This window comes from Hibiscus syriacus, unplaced genomic scaffold (genome assembly GCF_006381635.1).
Source record: "Hibiscus syriacus cultivar Baekdansim isolate YM2019G1 unplaced genomic scaffold, ASM638163v2 tig00110890_pilon, whole genome shotgun sequence".
NCBI lineage: Eukaryota > Viridiplantae > Streptophyta > Magnoliopsida > Malvales > Malvaceae > Hibiscus > Hibiscus syriacus.
Window position 1 is genome coordinate 11,196,749 of NW_024062900.1, and position 24,077 is coordinate 11,220,825.

Here is a 24,077-nt window from a genome sequence, read left to right on the forward strand (position 1 = left end):
TTAGCACTTCTCCATCTATTTCTGCCTAAATCAATGCTCGTCCAGAGAAGGCTTTTTATGACATATGACCCTTCCCAATTAGGTATCCACTTCCCACGGAAGTCTCTATGAATTGGCAAGATCTTTTTAAGCACTAGATTATCCTCTAAGAATTCCCTTAGACAAACTTTCTTGATATGAGCTCGCATCAAACGCTTCTGGTACATCTGACCGTGACATATAACTTTCAATCTCTTCTCCTCAATAAGATCCAACTAATCATATTGAGCCTGAGCCCTCTCAACTTTATCTAACTCCACTTCTTTCAAGATCCAAAGTGGTGGAATTTCAACTTCAATAGGCAATACTACTTTCATTCCATAAACCAAAGAAAATGGCGTTGCCTCATTTAAAGTTCGCACTGTAGTACGATATGCGAAGGGTAACTTCTTATGCCAATCTTTCTAAGTATCAGTAGTCTTTGAGATGATCTTCTTTATATTCTTATTTGCTGCCTTTACTGCCCCATTCATCACTGGACAATAGGTAACTGAATTATGGTGCTTTATTTTGAACTGTGCACACAACTTTGGCACCATCTCATTATTCAAATTAGTGGAATTATCTATAATAATTCTCTCTGGCAATCCATATCTACAAATTACCTCTTTCTTGATAAACTTGAAAACTGTTGATCTCGTGATACTAGCGTAGGAAGCATCATCTACCCACTTAGTAAAATAATCGATAGCCACAAGAATGAAACGATGACCATTCGAAGCCTTTAGAGAAATTACCCCAATGACATCCATGCCCCATATCGAGAATGGTCATGTTGCAGTCATTACATTCAATGGAAAAGGAGGTGTATGAATCTTATCAGTATAGATTTGACACTTATGACATCCTTTTGTATACTCTACTCAATCTTTTTCCATGGTAAACCAATAATATCCATACTACATGATTTTTCTGGCCATAGAAAGACCATTTTCATGTGTTTCACATATTCCACTATGCACTTCTTCAATAATAGTTTTTGCTTCTCTAGCATCGATAAATCTCAGCAAAACTTGATCTCTATCTCTTTTATATAGAATTCCCCCATCAAGAATATACCCTACAACCATCCTTCTAATCGTTCTCTTTTCTATCTCAGATGCTCGTTGCGGGTAGGTTTCATACTTGATGTACTGAAAAATATCATGGTACCATGGACGACCATCTACCTCTTCTTCCAAGATGTAATAGTGTTCCAGGATCTTATACACTTCCATCAAGATTGGCATCACATCTGCCCTTTTACTTGCCTGAAACATTGCAGCCAATGTGGCCAAAGATTTTGTCATCTGATTTTTTTCTCTAGGGAAATAAGTGAATGTGACCTCTTCAAACTCTTTGAATAGTTCAAGCATCAAGTTTCGATATTCAACTAATTTTAGATCATTTGTCTTCCACTCACCTAGCAGCTGATAAACCACCAGCGAGGAATCTCCGTATACTTTGAGCACTTTTATTTCCCTTCCTAAGGCTGCTCTCAAACTCATAACATAAGCTTCATACTCTACCATATTGTTTGTGCAAAAGAATTCCAGTCTACTAGTGAATGGATAATATAGATTTTCTGAAGAAATTAGCACTGCCCAATTCCTCATCCCAAAGCATTAGACGTTCCATCAAAATAGAACTTCCATGATTTGTCCTCTTCAATATTTCCTTTAACCGTGATGCACGTCAAATCTTCATATGGAAAATTAAAGTTTAGGGATTCATAATCATATGAGGCACAACTTGCGAGGAAATCTATTATGGCACTTTTTTATCACCTTCTAGCTCACATACACAATGTCAAACTAATAATAACATTTTCCACCAAGCCATCCTCCCAGCCAAGGCTAGAGAATCCATCAGGAACTTCAATGGATCAAGGTTGTAAATCAACCATGTAGTATGATAAACATATAACGTCGGAGTCTTCGAGTTGCCCAAACAAAAACACAACATAACTTTTGAATTGGTGGATATCTTGACTCACAATCAGTGAATATTTTGCTCAAATAATGATCACTCTTTCTTTCTTTTCAGACTCATCATATTTCCCTAGCACACAACATATTGAATCCTCAAACACTGTTAAGTAAAGAATTAATGGTCTACCAGGAACTAACACTACTAAGATAGGAACATTCGACATATACTTCTTGACTAGCTCTAAAGCCTCTTGACATTCATCAATCCAAAATTCAAGATTATTCTTCCAGGGTAGTTTAAACACTGGATCACACTTATCAGTCAATTGAGAGATGAATCTAGAAATGTAATTCAACCTTCCCAAGAACCCTCGAACTTTTTTTTACGTATGAGGAAATGGAAGCTTTTGAATTACTTTTACTTTATCTGGATCAATTTCAATTCTCCTTCAATTGACCAGGAAGCCTAGAAGCTTTACTGACGTTACTCTGAAAGTGCACTTTGCTGGATTGAGTTTCAACTGGTATTTCCTCAATCTTTGGAATAATTTTCTCAAATTTTCAATATGCCCCTCCTCATTATGTGATTTAGCAATCATATATCGTACACTTCAATCTCTTTGTGCATCATGTCATGAAAAAGGGTCACCATGGCCCTTTGATATGTTGCTCCTGCATTTTTCAACCTGAATGGAATCACCTTATAGTAATCATGTAACGAATGTTGTTTTCTCCATATCTTCTAGATTTGTCTTTATCTGATTATACCCCGCGAGAAACCATCCATGAAAGAGAACCACGAATGTCCAGCGATATTATCCACTGACGTATCGATATGAGGCAAAGAAAAATTATCCTTTGGGCTCGCTTTTTTAGGTCTTTATAGTCCACACACATACACACTTTTCCATCTTTCTTCAGCACATGGACTATATTAGCTACCCATTCAGGATATTTGGCCACTTAAAAAAAACCTGCATCGATTTGTTTTCTCACTTCTTCCTTAATTTTCAATAGCATCTTTGGCCTCATTCTCCTTAACTTTTGCTGCACTGGCTTGCACTCAGGCCTTATTGGAACTTTGTGCACCACTATATCTGTATTTAGTCGTGACATATCTTGATAGGATCAGGAAAATATATCCTTAAATTCTTGCAACAAATTTATCAAACTCTTCCTTTCCTCACGCGATAAGGTTTTTCCAATCTTGACTTCTCTTTTCTCTTCATTAGATCCCAGATTCACAATCTCGACTTCTTCTTTTTGAGGAAAAATTTGCTTATCTTATTTTCTACCAATCTCAATAATTCATTCGTAACTTCACATTCTACCTCATTTTAACACTCATTAATATATTCTAAACACAAAAGCCGCTTAAGATTAATCTCATGATTAGAAACAAAAACGTCCATGTTATTAATATTGGGACACCTATGATGAAAATATGGAACAAATATATACTTTGGAGAGAGAAAAGAGAAACAAATAAAAGAAATGTAAAAATGAAGAAATGTGAAATGCAAGAAAACGATTGTCACTTGAGAAATGAATGAAATCATTTTTTTATTAGAAACAAAATGAGTAATATCAACATGGTTGCCCATTATAAAAGATCCCTTGATGATCACGGGCACAAGCACAAGGGTTTATTCCGAGTATTACTCTGGGTTAAGCCTAGAAACTACAGGAAGATCCTCTACAGTCCAGTTGTTAAGCTCTTCTCCTGGAAAACATGGGTTAGTACCAGCTAGATATTTCCCTGGCTTGTTGCATTCTTCAACCATGTTGATTCTTAAACCCTCCATGGCATCACCAAGCATTACTTCATCTTGCATCAACTCTGTTTCTTTAATAACACTGAATAACTGTTACTCAGGGTCATACATTCCTCCAGATATAAAAATATACTTCATATGCGGAAGAGAAATACGTTCCCAAGGAATATCCTCTCCTCTTAACCGATGTTTTATTGCCCCCATTATTCTTTTTATTTCCTTATGGCGTTGCTGATTATTAGCCTTAAAACCTAGCCCAAAACGATATCTCTTTAATACAATAGGTTTTGTATGCAGAATTCCTTGTAGACGTTATCCAAAACCCTTTCTAATCTTTGCTCCCCTTCCCATGGTCTCATGCATAGTCATCTTTGTTCAATTAGAAAAATGAGGAAGAGGAATTTTGTTCCCTTCAGTGATTAAAGTGATATTTACGAACTCCAGGGCATAGAAAGAACACTCCAAAGCATTTTTATCTAGTTCAATATAAGGAGCATCGGTAGCTACGGAGGAAATAATCTCCTGTTCAACTCCAAGACTTATTAGTCTCCCATCAACGACAAACTTCAATTTTTGATGCATAGATAAATACACTGCTCCTACAGAATGAATCCACGGTCTCCCCAATAAACAACTATAAGCCAGATTGATATCCATCATCACAAACTCAATATTGTAAACAACTGGACCTGTCAATAACGACACATCAATCTTCCTTATGACATCCATCTGAGTACAATTAAAAGCTTTGACAATAATTTGATATGCCTTCATATATGAGCCATCTACCAGCAATCTCTAGAGAGTAACCATTGGGATCATATTAAGTGGAAACACATTATCAATCAAAACTCTAGCCTACACATGACCATTACAATGGGCAGTGATATTTAAGGCCTTTATAGAACCCCTGCCCCCTTCTGGGATCTCATCGTTGGTGAAGGTAATATAATTATCCGTAACAATATGCCCTACTATCCGATCTAGCTTATTCACATATATGTATTCTGGCACGAAAGCTTAATTTAGCATATTAAACAAAGTATTTCAGTGCACCTCAGAGTTCATCAACAAGTCTAACACCGATATTCATGCTTATATTGCTTGTGCAGTTACTCCACCACGCTATATTCAATGTGTTTCAAAATTTTCAAGAACTCTTGGGCCTGAGCTTCAGTAACAGGCTCATTAACCCTTAGCGGAGGCTAAGCCTCAAATATTCTTTAAGATGGTGGTGTTTGTGCCTTGCCTTTCATCTTCTTAGCTTTCATTGAAGTTTCGGGAGGAGAATAACATCTACCACTCCTTATAAAGTGGCACACTTCACTATTTACCTCAACATGTGCCTTCACTTTCTCTTCAATGTCATTTTTTACTTCCTGTAACACTTTTGGACCTTATATTAACTTTACCCCTCTATCACAGAGATATTAGTGGTATAGCTCCACGAAACCTTGCGCGTGTCTTTGAATGGGAATGGAGATGGAGAAGAAATCACTATTTTTGGAGTGACGGGTATTGGATTCGTCACTTTAGGCTTCACAGTTATAACAAGTGGTTTCCCAATTCCATATGTGGGCTTGATGTACTCTAAAGTGCACACGTTGACTTCTTTCTTTTAATCAACATCTCAAAGAACTCAATCTCTTTATTATCCATCATCGATTGTATCAAAACCTAAATTCCTGGCAATGTTGAATCACATGTCCTTCCTCCTGATAGAGCTTTCAAAACAAACCACTTATATATGTAAAGCAAATATGGGTTATTTTTGGGCCTATGTAAAAACATATGTAATGGACTCCCTAACATGCAATTGACTCTTTTTTGGGTTTTTATTTATTAAAAAAGGAAATAAATGGGCTATTAATATGGACTAACCTAACATGAAACTATATAGTATACTAATTATGCAATAAAACAATACAATATGAAACATGTAACACACTATTTATTTAACATTTAACTATCTAATATATGCAATTATTTAGTACCTACTATAGACTATATACTTATATACTAATTATAATATCTAATATAATATGTCATACTATTTATAATATACAACTCTATGATATTAACATGGACTACATGCAACTATTTAACATGAAATGAAAAACTATATGTAATATACCATATTATAATATGAAATGTGAAATCATCCAGATAAAATTGGTGATGACAATATTCATTAACATTTAAAGAAACATTCGACTCATCTACTTGTAACAAATCGAGAACAACTTGATCAAATATGTCCAACTGTGTCATCTTTACAAGGCAATCTGCCACATCATTACCATCACGTCAAACGTGCAAGAAAATTACCTCCCATTGTTTCTTGCTAAGTTCATGAATAAAATACAGATTGTTGGACCACCAGGTTGAACCGTCAAACCTTTCACCAAATTTATTTACATGCAGACTATTTGATTTGACCACACCATATCTAAATCCCAACTCTCCAGTTAAGAACATCACAATATATATGTCTTGAAGTTCATCTTTTAAGATCGATCACACTCCAATAAATTTGGAGACCCTCATATGCCATCTACCAGAATAATCGTGAAAAATACAACCACAAGAAGTTCTATCATCTTTATCATTTAGAGCACTATCTGTGTTTAATTTGATTCAATCCATATTCGAACAATTCCATTGGTTTGAACATGGCCTAATGTTAGTGTCGTTGCTTTTACTTGTAATATTGGTGTTCAATGTGTAAAGCTCTGAATTTTGGGTTAACCCGAGTGGGCTTTAGAATAAATCCATTAGCCTTTTTGAGAAGCTTGTGCCAAGTTACGTTTAGGATTGGGCTTGGTTTGGCCCAACACGTGATAAAAATAATATTTTTAAGATGAGGTTAAAATTAGAGAGGCCAAAAGAGTAATTATACCCTTTTAAATTTGAAAAACTCAAAACCATTAAGGATGAATGATCTCACGTTTGAATTCACCCTCTTTTTCTCAACTCTTCTTTGTTTCTTCTTCTCATTCCTTCATTCTTCATCCTTCCATCCCTTCCAAGAAGCTTGTGCTAGGGTAACTTGGTAGCACTTCCAACAGCTTAGAAATCCAAGGCAACTCACTTTTAACTCAACTCTAGCACATGTAGATCATAGGTGAGTTTAGTTAGGTTGCATGAATTATAAAGCATGTTTATGGTAGATTTCATCTTTTAATGTTTTTAGCATGTTAAAACACCTATTGTTATCCCTTTTAACACAAATTATACTTTAATTACAATTGGGACCCTCAATAGGGCATATGGGGTAGATATTTAACATTTTTCTTGTCTAAAATAGGGCATTTTTTCATGTGAGTATCGGTATTGGAAGAATAGTATCGATAATGTTCTCCAGCTAGTATAAAATAAGAAAATTTGAAAATGAAGTATCAGTACTCACTCATACAGTATAGATACTAGGCTAGTATCGATACTCATTCCAGTATTGATACCTCAACACTAGAGTATCGATACTCAGATAGGAGTATCGATAATATCCTCCCTTATAAGAATAATACAATCAGTCAGTATCGACGCCAAGAGATGTGTATCGATACTCAAGGGTCAGAATCATTACCAACATACAAATTTGGATAAATAATCCAATGATTAAGGGATTATAATTAAGGGGTCCAATAACATCGGAATATCTATAGATAAAACTACAACTGAGAATGGTAATAAATTTCAGGAAAATTAGAAATAGTAACAACTAGGAATCATAAAACCAGCATTGTTTGACACTCGAGAAATAACTAGGACACCCAAGTCTCTTTAGAAAAATAGGACAATTAGTTCGGATATCCAGTCAGTGCTAATCACTTCAGTAGCCGAATGGGCACATATACCCTAAGACTAGATGGAATAAGTTGGTCGGGTGTACGTTTTTGATGTAGCTCCAGATCTCACCCGTATACCAAAGGGTTTTTAGTAAGGTTAAAGGGTGTGTGAGCTCCGAGATACAAAACCCTCAGTCGCTTCATGATGCCTAAATCAGCATGACAATTCAACATATACATGTCTTTATATATGTGTCGACAGTATGCACATTTAGTGAATGCATGTAGTATAATACAATTATTAGTGAGGCACTGAGCTTGTAAGCTCAGCGTTCAGAATGTGTTTATGTGCGCAGGTATATAGGAGGCCATTCATGGGGAGTTATCGTCAACAGACATTCTAGTGCAGTAGAGAAGTTAGAGTACATTTTGATTATATTTAGTGGTCATGTACTATTGTAGACCCTTGTATTCAGTCGTAACTCTTTTATTTAAAATCAGTATTGTATTATTTTGGATATTTTAGGAGCTCCCCCATACTTGTAAACTTATTTACCATGTTTTAATTTATTTTTACTATGGATTGATTTTTATTAGATATTTTATAATCAATGTTTACAGAAATATTTTGGGTAAGCCACTCTGGTGGTCTTGTGTGAGACTGGATTAGGGTGTTACAAGGAGTGGTGTCAGAGCATCGAGTTTAGTCATTCTTGGGACTCTCAAGTTAGAGTCAGCCAACTTTTATACATGTACATGCCTCTAGAGTGTCGAGAGTACTTTTAAGACTATAATAACAATAATAACCTTTATTTGCTTCTAATTTTAGATGGTAGATGACCCAACATATAGTAAGGATAACAGAGAAGAGAGTCATGCCTTGCTAGCGACTGACACCGGTGACGAGCTTTTCCTATATACAAATTAACATAACTCTCTAATAGATGCAGGGGTTAAGGAGTCGACCATTTTTAGGGACCTTACCACTATACTTAGGTAGATTTTTAGGTCTATGCCTAGTACCTCAGCAGTAGCAGCACCCCTACCAACACCTTCAGCAACCACAGTGCACCAAGAGTCCCCAATATAGATACTTTGCAGATACGAGACTATCGAGTTCTTCATGATAGGGGATGACGATCCATAGTAGCCGACCAATGGCTTAGAGAGACCTTCCGCACCTTTAGGAAACTACACCTTACACCAGAGAGTAAACTTGAGTGCATCACTACCCTACTCAAGGGTGATGCAATAGACTGGTGAGAGACAACAGAGCTGGCACTAGAGCCAGAGAGGCTGACTTGGGAGATGTTCTTATCAAAGTTTAGGCAGAAATACATTGGTAAAGTTCACACCGATGATTTGAGGGAGTAGTTCTTACACCTAGTTTAAGGAGAGCATATAATGATAGAGTATGAGAAGGAGTTCCTCTAACTGAATAGATATGCTCTAGAGTTGGTCTCAATAGAGGAGTGTCATTGCCATAGGTTCAGGGAGGGCTTATACCTCAACATTCTTTCGTACCTTACATTCTATCCTCCCCGGGTCTTTGCCCAATTGTCGTAGCAGGCAAAGGTAGTTGAGAAGGTCATGAGTAGGAGGAACCAACAGTTGAGTGAGATTGTTAAACATTCTAGGTGGGCTACTGAGTCAACGAGTCCATATCAGGCTCCAGTAAAGAAGCCTAGAGATAGACAGGGTTTATGGAGACCCTAGGTGTGCAATATAAGAGAGTCATACAGAGTTCCGATCGTGGGGGAATATTTGAGTCTCAGAGGAGACCCTTGACACTAGTCTCTAGAATTAGTGCCAATGAGCCAACTAGAGTTCTCACCTATTAGGTCTGCGCGTAGCAAGAAAGGTGGCACATAGGGACGTGTCTACAGGGTTTGAGGAGTTGCTTCAATTGCGGCTCCTTAAATCATTTTGTCTTTTATTTTCCAGGGATTCAAGAAGTGACCCAGCAGTAAATTAGAGATGTTGAGGGCCAACGATGGGTAGTACTGCATCTGGATAACATAAGAGAGGAAAAATCAGATCAGTTCTGCATGTAGAGTCAAGGGTAGCCTCCAGACAATACACAGTGAGAGCCCGCAAGGATAGCGATGCAATATATGTTATATCAGGTACATTCACAACATTTACTATTCCAATTACCGCATTGATAGACCCTTGTTCCACCCACTCTTACATCTGCTCTAACCTAGTTCAGGAAATAGAAATCTCAATAGAGGACTTAGAGGTAGAAGTTTGTGTATCAAGCCCTTTAGGCCTAAATGCTTTTGTAAATAAAATCCATAGATGTTTCCCGTAGTTGTTCAGAGAGAGTCAGACCTTTCTAGCATATTTGATGGAGTTATCATTTCGAGAGTTCGACATGATCGTGGGGTTGGATTGGTTAACTGAATACAACGTTAATTTGAAGTGTAAAGCCAAATAACTTAAGATCAGATTAGATGATGTACCGAGTTGGTGATGACCAGTGAGAAATTAATCCATTCAATGATAGTATCAGCTATAAAATCTCAACGGATGATCGATCATGAATACGAGGCCTTTCTGGCTCACGTGGTCAATATTCTAATTTTAGTTCCAATAATTGAGGACATTCGAGTAATTCAAAATTTCCTTGTTGTTTTCTTAGAGGAGTTGTCAGGTTTACAACCCGATAGTGAACTAGAGTTTGATATTGAGGTGATGTTAGGTTAAGCTCCGGTATCCATTGCTCTCTACCGCATGCAACCGACAGAGTTGAAGTAGTTAAAAACTCATAGTCAGGAGTTGCTAGAGAAGGGTTTCATCCGACCGAGCATCTCTCTATGGGGAGCATCAGTCTTGTTTGTAAAGAAGAATGATGGGTCGATAAGGTTGTGCATTGACAATATATAGTTGAACAAGTTGACCATCAAGAATTATTACCCACTTCCTCGGATATACGATCTCTTTGATTAACTGAGGGGAACATATGTGTTCTAGAACATCAAATTGAGGTCCAACTATTATCAGTTGAAGGTAAAGGATGCAGATGTAGCAAAACCAACTTTCAGAACAAGATATGGTCATTATGAGTTCCTAGTAATGTCGTTTGGGCTCACCAATGCCCTGATGACATTCATGGACTTGATGAACTAAGTCTTTCACCCCTACCTGGATTATTTTGTAGTGGTGTTCATAGACAACATCCTAGTGTACTCCCGATCAGAGAAGAAGCATGACCAGTATATTCACATCATCCTTTAGACACTTGGAGATCGCCAGTTGTATGTCAAGTTTGAGAAGTGCGAGTTTTGGTTACCATAAGTTGTATTTTAGGTTATGTCGTATCACCAGACGACATTCGAGTCAACCCTCGGAAGATTCAAGCCATAGTAGACTGGAAACCACCTAAGAATATGTTAGAGGTGCACAATTTCTTAGGTTTAATCGGGTACTATGGATGATTCGTTAATGGTTTCTCAATGATAGTGGCACTGTTAACCAAGTTATTTTAGAAGGGAGCCTCATTTGTATGGGATGAGAAGCAACATAAGAACTTTGAATAGTTAAAGACCATCCTAACTCAAGCCCAATGTTGACCCAACAAGATTTGGGTAAGGACTTCACTGTTTTCAGTGATGCTTCGTTGAATGGTCTTGGATGTATCTTGATGCAGGAGGGAAAGGTCATATCTTATGCATCTCATCAGTTTAAACGTCATGAGTTTAATTACCCTACCCATAATATTGAGCTAGCAGTAGTTGTGTTTGCCTTGAATATTTGGCGACACTAGTTGTTCGGTGAGAATTGTCACATCTTCACCGATCACAAGAGCCATGAGTATCTACTAACTCAGAAGGAGTTGAACTTGAGACAACGTAGATGGGTTGAGTTACTCAATGACTACTTATGTATAATAGACTACCATCCACATAAGGTACACATTGTAGCAGATACCTTGAATAGGAAGTCAATGTTAGAGTTGCGAGCTCTCCTAGCATTGTTAACTTACCCAATGAAGGTGGATTGTTAGCCGAGTTATGAGTCGAGCTAGAATTAGTAGGCAAGACCAAGAGATTATAGAGTTTAGATTATCAGTTAAAGGCTTAGGTTTAGCAGGTTCATCGAGGCGAGGAACCAAGTTTTGAGTTACGCGATGATAGAGTGTTATACTTCAAGGGTTGGTTGTGCATGCCCATAGATGCTTAGTTACGTAGTAAGATTATTCATGAGGCACATTGCAATCCTCTCACAGTTCACCCAGGTAGTAACAAGATGTATCAGGAGCTTCGACAGTTGTATTTGTGGTATATTATGAAAAAGAAAGTGTCAGAGTTTGTCACAGGTGTCTAGTGTGTCAGAGTTTGTCACAGGTGTCTAGTGTGTCAGGAGGTTAAAGCGGAACACCATGTTCCCTCAGGTTTACTTCAACTCGTTCAGATTCCTCAGTGGAAATGGGACAGAGTAACCATGGACTTCGTGATCGGGTTACCCATTACCAGATAGAGACATGATGTAGTTTGGGTCATAGTCAATCGTTTAACCAAATCAACCTATTTTCTCCTACTCGAGATGGATTATACCTTATAGAGGTTAGATCGATTGTACATTCATGAGATAGTGAGGTTGTACTACGTACCCATTTTCATTATATCAGACAGAGATCCTTAATTCAATTTCTGCTTCTAGAAAGCCCTTCATGAATCCCTAGGCACCAAACTAAATTTTAGTATCGCTCTCCATCCTCAGTTAGAGGTCAGTCAGAGTGTGTCATTCAGATCATAGAGTACATGCTTAGGTACACCATTATAGACTTCAAGGGTAGTTGGAAGGACCAATTACCAATTGTGGAGTTCGCATACAATAATAGTTTTCAGTCGAGCATTCAGATGGCTTCATGTGAGGCCTTGTATAGGTGAAAGTGTAGAACCCCGCTGTGTTGGACATAGCTCAATAAGGGTAAGATAATAGATCTATATTTAATTAGAGAAATCGAAGAGAAGGTTCGATTAATTCATAGTCAATTGAGAGAAGCCTCATATAGGCATAGATCATACGCACACCTAAAGCGCAAGGATATAGAGTTCACAGTGAGGGACAATGTGTTTCTCAAGGTTACCCCATGGAAGAAAGTACTTCGTTTTGGTCTCAAAAGAAAGTTAACCCCCCTCTTCGTAGGGCCTTATGAGGTACTAGAGTGGGTTGGAATAGTATCTTACCAGTTAGCCTTACCACCAGAGTTAGAGCGTATTCACAATGTGTTCCATGTATCCATGCTCAGAAGATACCGCTCTGATCCTTCTCATGTTATACCTCTAGAGCAAATCAAGGTTAACCAGGACATGACCTATGAGGAAGAACCAATCAGAAATTTAGCAAGAGATGTTAAGGAAATAAAGAACGATGATTCCTTTAGTGAAAGTGTTGTGGAAGAACCATGTCGTTGAGGAAGCAACTTGGGAAACCGAGGAGGACATACAGTTTCAGTAGCAACACCTCTTCTACTCAGGTAAATTTTGAGGATGAAATTTTAATTAGGAAACAAGAGTTGTAGCACCTTAAATCCCAAGTTAGGAGTTTCAGGTTAACCCGAGTGGGATTTAGAATGAATCCATTAGACTTATAGAGAAGCTTAGCACAAGTTAGCTTTGGATTTGGGCTTGGTTTGGCCCAACATGTGATAAAAGAGATATATTTAAGATAAGGTTAAAACTAGAATGACCAAAAGAGTAATTATACCCTTTTAAATTTCAAAAGTTGAAAACCATTAATCACATTTGACTTTTCCCTTTTTTTCTCAACTCTTCTTTATCTCTTCTTCTCCTTTCTTCATTCATCATCCTTTCATCCCTTCCAAGAAACAAATGTGCTAACTTTGCTAAGCAATAATTCCATTTTCGAGATTTCAAGGTAAGAAATGAAATCATCATTCCCTTAACTTTCAATCAAGCTCCCATTTGTAAATTTTGGTAAAGGAAACCAAATATGGGTTTAGAGGGGTTTTTAGAAACCTAAGTGTTTCCAACCTGTTCTTGGAAGATTCAAACCTCTAGAAACGTTTTAAACACTTCCTAAACTTCCCGACAATGTTAGTAATCCATTTGTTTGATTCTTGCATAGTGAGAAAAGTTGGAGAAACCTCCCAAGCTAAGGGAAATGAAAAGCTTGTGCTAAGGTAACTTGGTGGCACTTCCAGCAACTTAGAAATCCAAAGTAACTCACTTCTAACTCAACTCTACCACATGTAGATCACTAGGTGAGTTTTGTTAGGTTGCATGAGTTATGAAGCATGTCCATGGTAGATTACATTTTTTTTTATGTTTTTAGCATGTTAAAAGACCTATTATAATCCCTTTTAACACACATAAGACTTTAATAACATTTGGGAACCTCAGTATGGTATTGTGGGTAGAAAGTTACCATGTTTCGTGTCTAAATCAGGACGTTTCTAGACGCCATTATCGATATTAGAATAATAATACTGATACTATTCTTCAACTAGTGTAAAATAAAGGAACTTGAAAAGGAAGTATTGGTACTCATTCATAGAGTATCAATACCAGGGGTACAGTATCAATACTTCCCATAGGAGTATCAATACCTAGGTATTTTTTAAAACATCAAAGTCAAATTTGGTATCAATACTCAAGCCAGTATCGATGCCCCAACAATGGAGTATCGATACTCAGATAAGAGTATCAATACTATCCACCCTTATCAGCATAGTATAGTCAGCCAATATCGATAGCAAGAGGTGGGTATCGATATTAAGGGGTCAATATCGATACTGAAGGGTCAATGTTGGTACTAGCAGATAATTTTGGATAAATAATCCAATGATTATGGGACTAGATTTGAGAGGCACAATAACATCAGAATATCAGTAGATAAAACTACAAGTGAGAATTGTAATAAATTTTAGAACAACTAGAAACAATAATAGCTATGAATACATAAAACTAGCCTTATTTGATGCTTAGGAAATAGTCAGGACACCCGAGTCTCTTTAGCAAAATATGACAGTCAGTTCAGATATCCAGTCAGTGCCAAGGCACTTCAGTAGTCGACTGGGCGCAGATGCGCCAAGATTCAACGGAGTAAGTTTGTCGAATGTATGTTTCTGATGAAGCTTCGGATCTCATCCGAGTACCCAAGGGAATTTAGTAAGGCTAGAGGGCGTGTGAGCTCTGAGATGCAGAACCCTCGGTCACACCATGATACCTAACTCAACATGATAGTTCAACGTATCCATGTCTTTATACCTATGCCACCAACATGCACATTCGTGAATCAATGTAATATAGTATAATTATTAGTAAGGAATTGGGCTTGTAAGCTCAACATTTGGAATGTGTTTCCGTGCGTATGTATTTAGGATGTTGTTTGTGGGGAGTTATCGTTAGCAGGCATTCCAGTGCAACAAAGACTTTAGAGTATGTCTTGATTATATTTAGTGGGCATGTACTATTTCAAACCCTTGTATTCACTCGTAACTCTTTGATTTAAACTCAATATTGTATTATTTTAGATATTTTGGGAGCTTCTCGTACTTGTAAACTTATTTACCATGTTTTAATTTTTTTACCATGGATGGATTTTTATCAGATGTTTTATAATCTATTTTTAGAGAAAAATTTTGGGTTAGCCACTCTGGTGGTCCCGTGTGACCTCATGATCCAATGATCTTTGTGTCAGATTGGATTAGGGTGTTACATAACGCTTGGTGTATAATTCTAAGAATGTGATTATTGTGCTGCAAGAGAGTCATTTTGCACATCTTCATTTTCAAAGACCATGTTATATAATAGCTCCGAATAAAAGGTCTTAATCTAACTGGTTTTCTGTAAAATCTTATATACTTGTGATCCCCAATCCACTCTCGAAAATTCATAGTCAAGAACTCCGAAAGTTTATCTTTTTTAACAAGGACAATCCAAATGGAAAAAAACACAATACCGAAAAACGTAATCAACATTTTTTGTTATATTTACGAAAATTAGACAACGAGAATCTGTGATGAACTGTCTACGTGACCTCTCATCATTAGTAATGAGTTTCCCCCAACAAGCAAGACACATAAAGAGCCTAATCCGTTGAATGGCATAATAATGATAGGTTTGTTTCCAAATTAGATCCTATAAATCAGTCGAATATTTTTTTGAAGGTAACTATGTATGGACCTCATTAAAAACCCTTTCTAAATCTAACAAGGGGAAAAGAGTGCCCAAATGCCATATATTAATAATCAATTACATCAACCATTAGGTTACTCGAAATAATCTCAGGACAAATCGAGTTAAAAAACAAAGATTCACTAGTTATAATAGCCCAATTAACTAATTTGTGAGCAACAGTATTACAAGCCCAGTGAGCAAAGGTATTATGAAACATAGGATTAGAGCGAAAGATTGCACGAGCTTGCTTCACAAAAAGATCAAGGCTAGAAATATCATCAATAAGCCTTGTAATCTTTTGAACAAGCATCAATGAATCCATTTCAAAATGAACGTGTCTACCCTCTATCACAAGCAAGTTGAAGCCTAGCAAAAAGAGCAAGATACTCCATAAACCTGGCTTTGAAACATCCTATAGATGGTTTAGCAATGCCTCTAAGAACATGACCTTTCTTATACCGCACAATAACACCAACTGCAGCAATGCGACATGCATCATCAAACTCACCATCCATATTTAATTTAATTACCCCCACCACTGGAGGTCGTCACCTATCCACAGTGTCTCTCAAAATAACACTGTTAGTCTTCCTCCCATGTGCACGTTGATCCATCTTCTCCTTAACAATTGAGCTCAAATACTCTTTATGAAGGATATTTGCATTCGTAACCAGAATACAAGGTGACTGCAACTTATTATTATGAACAAAAGAATTACGATTATTCCAAACATTCCACAAAATAAACCAATAAGATAGCAAAATCATCACGCCTAAGAATGGATAACGAATCCTCCAACAAAACTAGAGAGTCAACCACCATGCTAAGAGCAACATTAGTAGGAATGTCGGCAAGATGTAGAGTCTCTTAAGCTCGAGAACAACAGCGAACAACATGCAACGTTGTTTTGTCGGCAGAAGAACACATTGGGCAAATACCATTAGTCAACCCAGCATCTTTGAGACGACTAGCCATAAGTAAGGCATTAAGAGCTAAACATCAAGCAAAGATACATATTTTTGGAAGCAAATGTAGCTTTGAAATGATCGACCACACCCTACATCTACGCTCATTTAGATTTTTTTCGGTTCGAATCATTTCGGGTTTAGAATTTTTTCGGGTTGGATTGAATCATTTCGGGTTTCAATTTTATTCGGGTTTATAGTAAGTCGAGTCGGGTTCAGGCCAGGTCATGTTATTTTTTGTTTTTGTTTTATTCAGGTCTATAGTAAGTCGAATCAATTTGGGTATCGAGTCGAATCAATATCGGATCAGTTGATTTTAGGTCAGATCAATTGATTTTTTAGTCGGGTCAATATCCGATCAATTATTTTCGGTTTGAGTCAACTTTGGATCTTTGGGTCGATTGAAGTTGAGTTGGGTACAAGTCAAATCAAGTTTATGTAGAATTATTGATGTATTTTTGTAAAAAAAACATGTATTTTTTTTAAATCTTATGATTTCTATTCGATTTCATTTAAATTCAATTATTAATGAGTTAATTGCATCATATTTCCCAAAACTATGACTCTCATTTCAAATTAGTCTTTAAAATTTTTAATATTTCAATTTCATCCTTAAACTATGACTCTCATTCTAATTTAGTCCTTAAACTTTTGAACATTCGAATTTCATCCTCAAACTATGAAACTCATTCTAAATTGGTCTCTAACCTTTAGATCTTTATATTTTATCCCCAAATTCATCCAAATATGTGATTAGTATATACAAATATTTTAAGAGAAAATTGAAATATTCTAAAATTTTGGGGACTAATTTAGGATAAAGATCATAGCTTGGGGAGGAAAATGAAATGTTCAAAAGTTTGAGGACTAATTTAGAATAATAGTCAAAGCTTGAGGATGAAATTGAAATGTTTAAAAGTTTATGGATTAATTTAAAACGAGGGTCATAGATTGGATACATATGATGCAATGAACTCATAATAATTCATAATTTGATTCAAAAAAAATTTAAAACCAATTTAATAAGTTAGTTTAATAATTTTATACACTTTAACTCAATTATCGGGTTAAAATCAGGTTATTGTTCGGTTCAAATCAGATTTGGGTAAATTAAATTCGAGTTACTTTCAGTTCAGGTTATTTTCGGTTCAGCTGATTTTGGTTTGGGTTACTTTCAGTTTGGCTAAAATTTGGGTTGGTTCGGTTCGGGTTACTTTCAATTCGAGTTACTTTTAGTTTGGCTAAAATTTGGGTCGGTTTCGATTCAGTTTGGGTAAATCGATTCGGGTAATCAAGTTCGTATCAAATTTGTCAGGTTTAGTCGAAGCCCCAATTCGGATTATAAAGTAGACTTGACAGTAATTTCTTATCCTTGCTGCCCAACCAACCAATAGAATCACTTGTCATTGAAGTCTTCGGACCTTTAAGAGTACATATATGCAATAGAACATCTCAGGAGAGCAGATTTTAAAAGAGATCTCAATGCGAATTACCATCCGGATCGATCATATCTGCCATGCAAGTTTCCGATAAAGAAATACCATGGAACGATAAAAGATAAATAGTAAGAGGACCCGTGTGCGACACCTATGCATCTTACCAAAAGTCAACGTTTTCTCATTACCCACAGACCAACATATATTACTATGGACATCACCCCAAACAATACTAAGCCTTTCCAAAGCCTAAAGTAACTTCTGATTTGTTATTGAATAGGCACATCATCTATACATTTATATTTGGCTCAAAGAAAGCAAACCCACAATACATCACGAGCAGCAATCAAGTTAAAAGCTAGTTTCATAAGAAAAACTTCGTTTTGTTGAGTCATCCTATGGAATCCAAGACCTCCTTGCGTATTAGATTGACAAATTACATCCCAACGAACTAGGTGAATTCCTTTATTATCTTCTGAGATGCCCCTAATAAAACGTCTAATCAAACATTCCAATTCCAAACAAATTTTCTTTGGAAAGACAGCAATTTGCATCGTATACATCGATATTGTTAAAAGGATAGCTTTGGTAAGAGTGATCCTCCCCGCAAGGGAAAGAGTTATGACTTTCCACCCGCTTAACTTACGTTGAACCATTTGGTTAAGTAATCATAAGAGGCCGAGGTAATACGAGAATGGAGCAAAGGGACACCAAGATACCTACCAATATTAGAAACCTCAGATAATCCAAAAGAAGAACTGATATGGCCACGTAAGGCATTTGGGACATTCTTAGAGAAGTAGATGGTAGTTTAGCAATATTAACTTTCAGACCTGAAACCCTGCAAAAATTCGTAATATTACCTTGAAGAGTCCTCAATTGATCATGTGAAACCTCAGAAAACAAAATCATATCGTCTGCAAAAATAGGTGAGAAATTGATGGGCTAAGCTTAGAATTACGAAATGGCCACCATCTTTCACGATTCACTTCAACCTGAATTTTCTAGGTAAATCTTTTCATGCAAAGAACGAAACGATAAGGAGACAAAGGATGTTCTTGCCTAATACCTCATGAAGAACGAAAAGACTCGGACATCGAACCATTCCAAATAATCTTAGTTGATAAGATTACGCAAAGAGTCAGGGATCCAAATATCCTAAAGAGTGTTATCGATGAAGGATTAATCAAGGCGAACATAAGCCTTTTCAAGATTGATTTTCAAAGTCATCCAATCCTTCTTACCAGTCTTATTTCCCATCGTGTGAACAATTTCCTGAGTAATAATGATATCAGTAATGAAACGCTCAGGCATAAAACTAGTCTTATTTCATAGAATCCATCACGTCCCAGGCTTTTAGTAGGAGCTATACAAGCACAAATAACGTTTCTTTACTCATTTCTCTCAATAAAACAACAAAATATCCTTTTTTTTCTTTATCCAAATCACAAATTTTAATTGATGAAATCATAAGAAACGAACCCAATAAATTTGATAAAACTATCTCTCTTGTCATTTTCCTTGAGAGAAACAAAAACTCTAAAACTTGACATATTAATAGAATCGAATTATTTTTAAAGAAAGATCTCAATGGGATTTATAAAGCAATTCTGAGTGTCGAGAATTAGTGATTTTTGGAAAAGATTCAGTGTTTGGAAAACTAAGAAATACTCAAATAGGTTAATCAATCAAAGTCTAAACCTAGAATCGTTCTGATTATTGTTATTAACGTTATCACCATTGATTCCTCTAGCGATGAAAAAGAATAAAAAAAAACAGAAAAAAGAGAGAAGAAAATCAGCAAACAAAAAAATACTGGAAGTGATTAGAACGACGACCGAAGGTGGTCGGAACAATAGTTGGCGACTTGAATTCACTCAAGTTGAAGAGAGAAGTGAAGAGGAAAGAAAAAGAAGAAACTGAAAGGAAAAAAGAATTTTTATACATTTTTAATATTAAAAATTATTTGTTTAATCTATGTTGCAATTTACAAATTTAACATCAGAGGGATTAAAAGAGTTTAATATATAAAATTTAGTTATTAAAATAAAACGTTTAAAATTTAGTAATCAAAATAAGAGACAAAGTAAAGTTTAGTGAGATAAGTTGTAATTTACTCTTATTTATTTCGTCCAAAGAGCCGACATATTTATTTCTCCCTTTCCACTTTCGAGAGCTCAAACAAGAAAGAGGCATCTGCCTCCCATTTTTCTTTTCTTTCAAATCCCTAACCACCAAATTTATAATCCATCGGTACATTGAAAATCGCAAAAAGATTGAATTTTGTTGAAAGGATCTAAGCCTCCAAGTCGAAGCTCGAAGTTGCTGGTAATTACTTAATTCCAGAAATCTATTAATTTTCGTTTTATTCCTCGCTTCGAATGGTCTGATTTTTGCACCCTATCTTGTTCTTCCTGGATCGGCTTCTTAAGAGTTTCTGATTCGCTTCAGTTCGTTAGATTGTAAAAGACTTTTTTTTGGGTAGAGGCTGGGGATTTTGAGCTTAATATTTTTGTTGTATTCGAAATTAATTTAATTCGTTCATTGGAACTCAGAGATTTTTTATCCATGCGTGTGTTGATTTCCTTTTTTTTCTTGTGGAATTAATTTGGTGTGGAAAGTTGATCGAATTGAAGAGCTTATAGTTATTCTGTGAAATGTGAAGTTAAGTCTTTCAATGTTCAGTGCTATTGTTGGCTTGAGATGGTATTATTATGGTTTAGTTTCAGTGTTGGGAATTGATAAATTCTACATGTCGGTTTTATTTTGTTTGGCTTGAAATAATAACGATATATTAGATGTAATGATATACTTTGTAGGCATTTTTGGGGTTTATGTTGGCAGTGGCTTTGTTTATGTATAATTTGGTCGTGTTGTAGTCTCAGACAGTAGCATGACTAACCCAAAGAAGCAAAATGATGGAAAACCACATTTAGTTTCTCAGATTGATTTTGAGTTGCAAATTTCAGTTGAGAGCTATATTTCTGGACTTGGTTTAAGACCTGATGAACGTGAAACAGATTTTGCAAGGACACGGAGTTAGTTTGAGATGTGGTGATATATGCTGCTGTCGAAAGTAAGTTTGTTTGGGTTGGGGGGCGGGGGTGGCATTTGAATTGTAGTTCTTTAGGCTATTTTGAGTTGTTTAAATCATGTAGGGTTTTTTCTTGAATCAACCAAAGAATTTGTACATGGTTAAGAGTTTCTTTTTCTCCTATATAAAAAAAAGAGTTTCTCTTTCCCACATTATATAGAAGATTAACAATTGTTTGATTTATCGTTGCAATAGAAAAGAATGATTTTGATGTTGGGAGCAAACTGAAGTTGCAATGCTTCTGTCTTGAAACTAGCTAGCTTAATTTTGTTGCTAATCCACTGGCAGACTATCATGATTTTCTTCTTAGCTTTCCGGTTCTTAAAATTACAGCCTTGTAAGGATGATGCCATGAGAATGTTCATTGTTCTCAAATCTAATTGTGAACTAACCCCTACATTGCCTGGAATTATAATGGACTCCTAAAATCATCTCTGCTTATTGAGCTTGTCCTTATTTCTTTTTTGTCGAGCTGTTGAATGTCAGCCACGTGACCCATAGAGTCTGTTTTGTGTGACATCTATCTGCTATTTCCAGAGCTTATACAGTTTTGTTCAGATTCGTTTTAAATATATGATATCCTCCTTTTCTCCTTGGACATCTATGATGTATTTGTGAAATTTTGTTTTCACCCATTTCTATACTTTATATCCTCATGCTTCTGTTTTTTTTTTACTCATACACATTGCTTCATTTTATTTCCTATTTAATTTTATCCTTTGTACGGAGAGAAAAAAAACTAATGTCGATGTCATTTCATTTGTGCTTTCAAGTATCCAGTTTCTTTCGTCCTCAAGATATGGTCATTTGTCATATTGTACATTATAGGTTCCAAAATGCCGAAGGAGAGAAGAGATCGTTCCGTGTCTTTTGATGGGTATCAGAGGTCGCCATTACCATACAACTCCGGCTGTAGTCATCGATCTTCTGCAAAGCTCTCTTCAGAAACTGAGGAAAATTTGAAGGAATGGGAAGAAGCCAGGTGCCCTGTCTGCATGGAGCATCCACACAATGCAATTCTCCTCGTATGTTCTTCCCACGAGAAGGGTTGCCGTCCATACATGTGCGATACAAGTTATCGCCACTCTAATTGTTTTGATCAATTTCGCAAATCATTTGTGCATGCCTCAACATCACCAAATCCTGTACGAGATGGAGCTCAACTTGTTATGACAAACTTATCACCAGCTGCAACTTCAGAATCAACTGTCACTGATTTGCCGGAAGAAAGAACCGAGGAAGGGCCCTCCGCTCCATCAATTTCTCAACTTTCAAAACTAGTGTGCCCTCTATGTCGTGGTGAGATAAAAGATTGGATCGTTGTTGAGCGAGCTCGCCATATCATGAATTCCAAACCTAGAAGCTGTGCCTCTGAAACATGTAATTTTTCTGGTGCTTATAAAGACATAAGGAAGCATGCAAGGGTTGAGCACCCTACTGTGCGGCCAACAGAGGCTGACCCCGAGCGACAGCAAAATTGGAGGAGGTTGGAACGGCAGAGAGACCTCGGGGACTTGGTTAGCTCACTGCAATCTTCATTTGGGGAGGAAGGAGATGGTGATAACAGCATTTTGCCCATTGATGATGGAAGTTGGCTCACCGTCTTTTTCCTTGTTCGAGTGTTTGGACCAGGGTCCAGCTGGTCTGGCACATCAAGGACGAGAACGAGTACTAGGAGATCTACAAGACATTGGGGAGAAAACTATGAGGGGGAAACTGGATCCACCCGAGACGAGGATGAAAATGAGTCTTCAGACAGTGATTCGTTTTACTGGGGGCGCCGTGGTAGGAGACGGACTGCTCGTGACAATCAACCATGAATATGTATCTTTAAGGAGATCTTTTTATCGTCGAACATCAAAGTTTCAGTTTCCTGTGTTTCCCGTAATCTACATCTAGTAGTAGTCTGCTTTGTCTGGTAAGTTTTTCATTCAACGGCAGTTGAATAAATTTTTTTAATAAATAATATCTACTTGTAATACCATACGATAATAGTATAGTATGCAAAATTTTAACTAGAAACAAAACTATCGTATACTTGGAAGGTAATTGGGATGAGAGAGAAAAAAAAACAATTCCAGTTTAACCAATAGACTGAAACGACCGATGTTAAATGATTCGTTTAGATTTTTAAAAATTGGATAAATTACATCATTTATCATCGAGTTTTATTGTCTTTTTTATTTTATTCATTATACTTTTAATTTTTTTTAATTTATTCATTGAAATTTTAAATTATTCCTGGGCATTTTAAATTATTTTATTATTATTTTGATGTGACATGATATCTTTATTATTATTTAATATAAAAATAATGTAAAATATAAAATTAAACTTAAATGATAGTCGATGATGATAAGAAAGAATGATGATATAAATTTAATAATAATAAAATATTATTTTATTATTTATTTTAAATTATTTTATATTAATAATATATAAAAACATGTCCTATAATAATAATAAAATATTTTATAATAATTAAAATAATAAAATAATTTATAATAATAAAAATAAGAACAATTCAAAAGTTTATTGAATAAATTAAAAAAATTAAAAGCACAATAAATAATACAAGAAAGAGAGTAAAGTTTAACAGTGAATAATATAACTTACCTTTTAAATTTTAGGATAAATTACAAATTCTTACATTCAACTCTCATTGCTCATTTTATTTATATTTTAAATTTTAAAATCTAATATCTAAAATCTAAAACTTTTAAATCTTTTATTAACTTTTTAATTTATTCATAATTTGATTATTCTATCTTTAAATACTTAACTGCTTTATAATCAAACATTTTTCTTTTTAAAATTGATAAAATGATTCCAAAATTTTCTTTTTCTTTTGTCAAAAAATCTTAATTTTTAAATTTGGGTTAACTACATAGAAAATCACTTACTTTTATGTTTTATCCAC

General features: G+C 35.8%; 2 protein-coding genes across 6 annotated transcripts; one reads left to right on the plus strand and one right to left on the minus strand.

Annotated features, from left to right (window-relative positions):
• Positions 1-938: 938 nt before the first annotated feature.
• On the minus strand, positions 939-1,550 carry LOC120144719. Its single transcript, XM_039158718.1, has one exon. The coding sequence runs from the start codon at positions 1,548-1,550 to the stop codon at positions 939-941; it is 612 nt and encodes a 203-aa protein (XP_039014649.1).
• Positions 1,551-20,245: 18,695 nt separating this feature from the next.
• On the plus strand, positions 20,246-23,096 carry LOC120144543. Of its 5 annotated transcripts, none has more exons than XM_039158586.1 (3): positions 20,246-20,391; positions 20,943-21,139; positions 21,987-23,096. In XM_039158586.1, exons 2-3 carry the CDS (start codon positions 21,069-21,071, stop codon positions 22,975-22,977), a joined length of 1,062 nt encoding a protein of 353 aa, XP_039014517.1. In that variant the 5' UTR covers positions 20,246-20,391; positions 20,943-21,068; the 3' UTR covers positions 22,978-23,096. The 5 variants fall into 5 exon arrangements, with proteins under 5 accessions (XP_039014517.1, XP_039014520.1, XP_039014518.1 ...); XM_039158589.1 differs by having other exon boundaries at positions 20,949-21,139; XM_039158587.1 differs by having other exon boundaries at positions 21,033-21,139.
• The last annotated feature ends 981 nt before the right edge of the window (positions 23,097-24,077 follow it).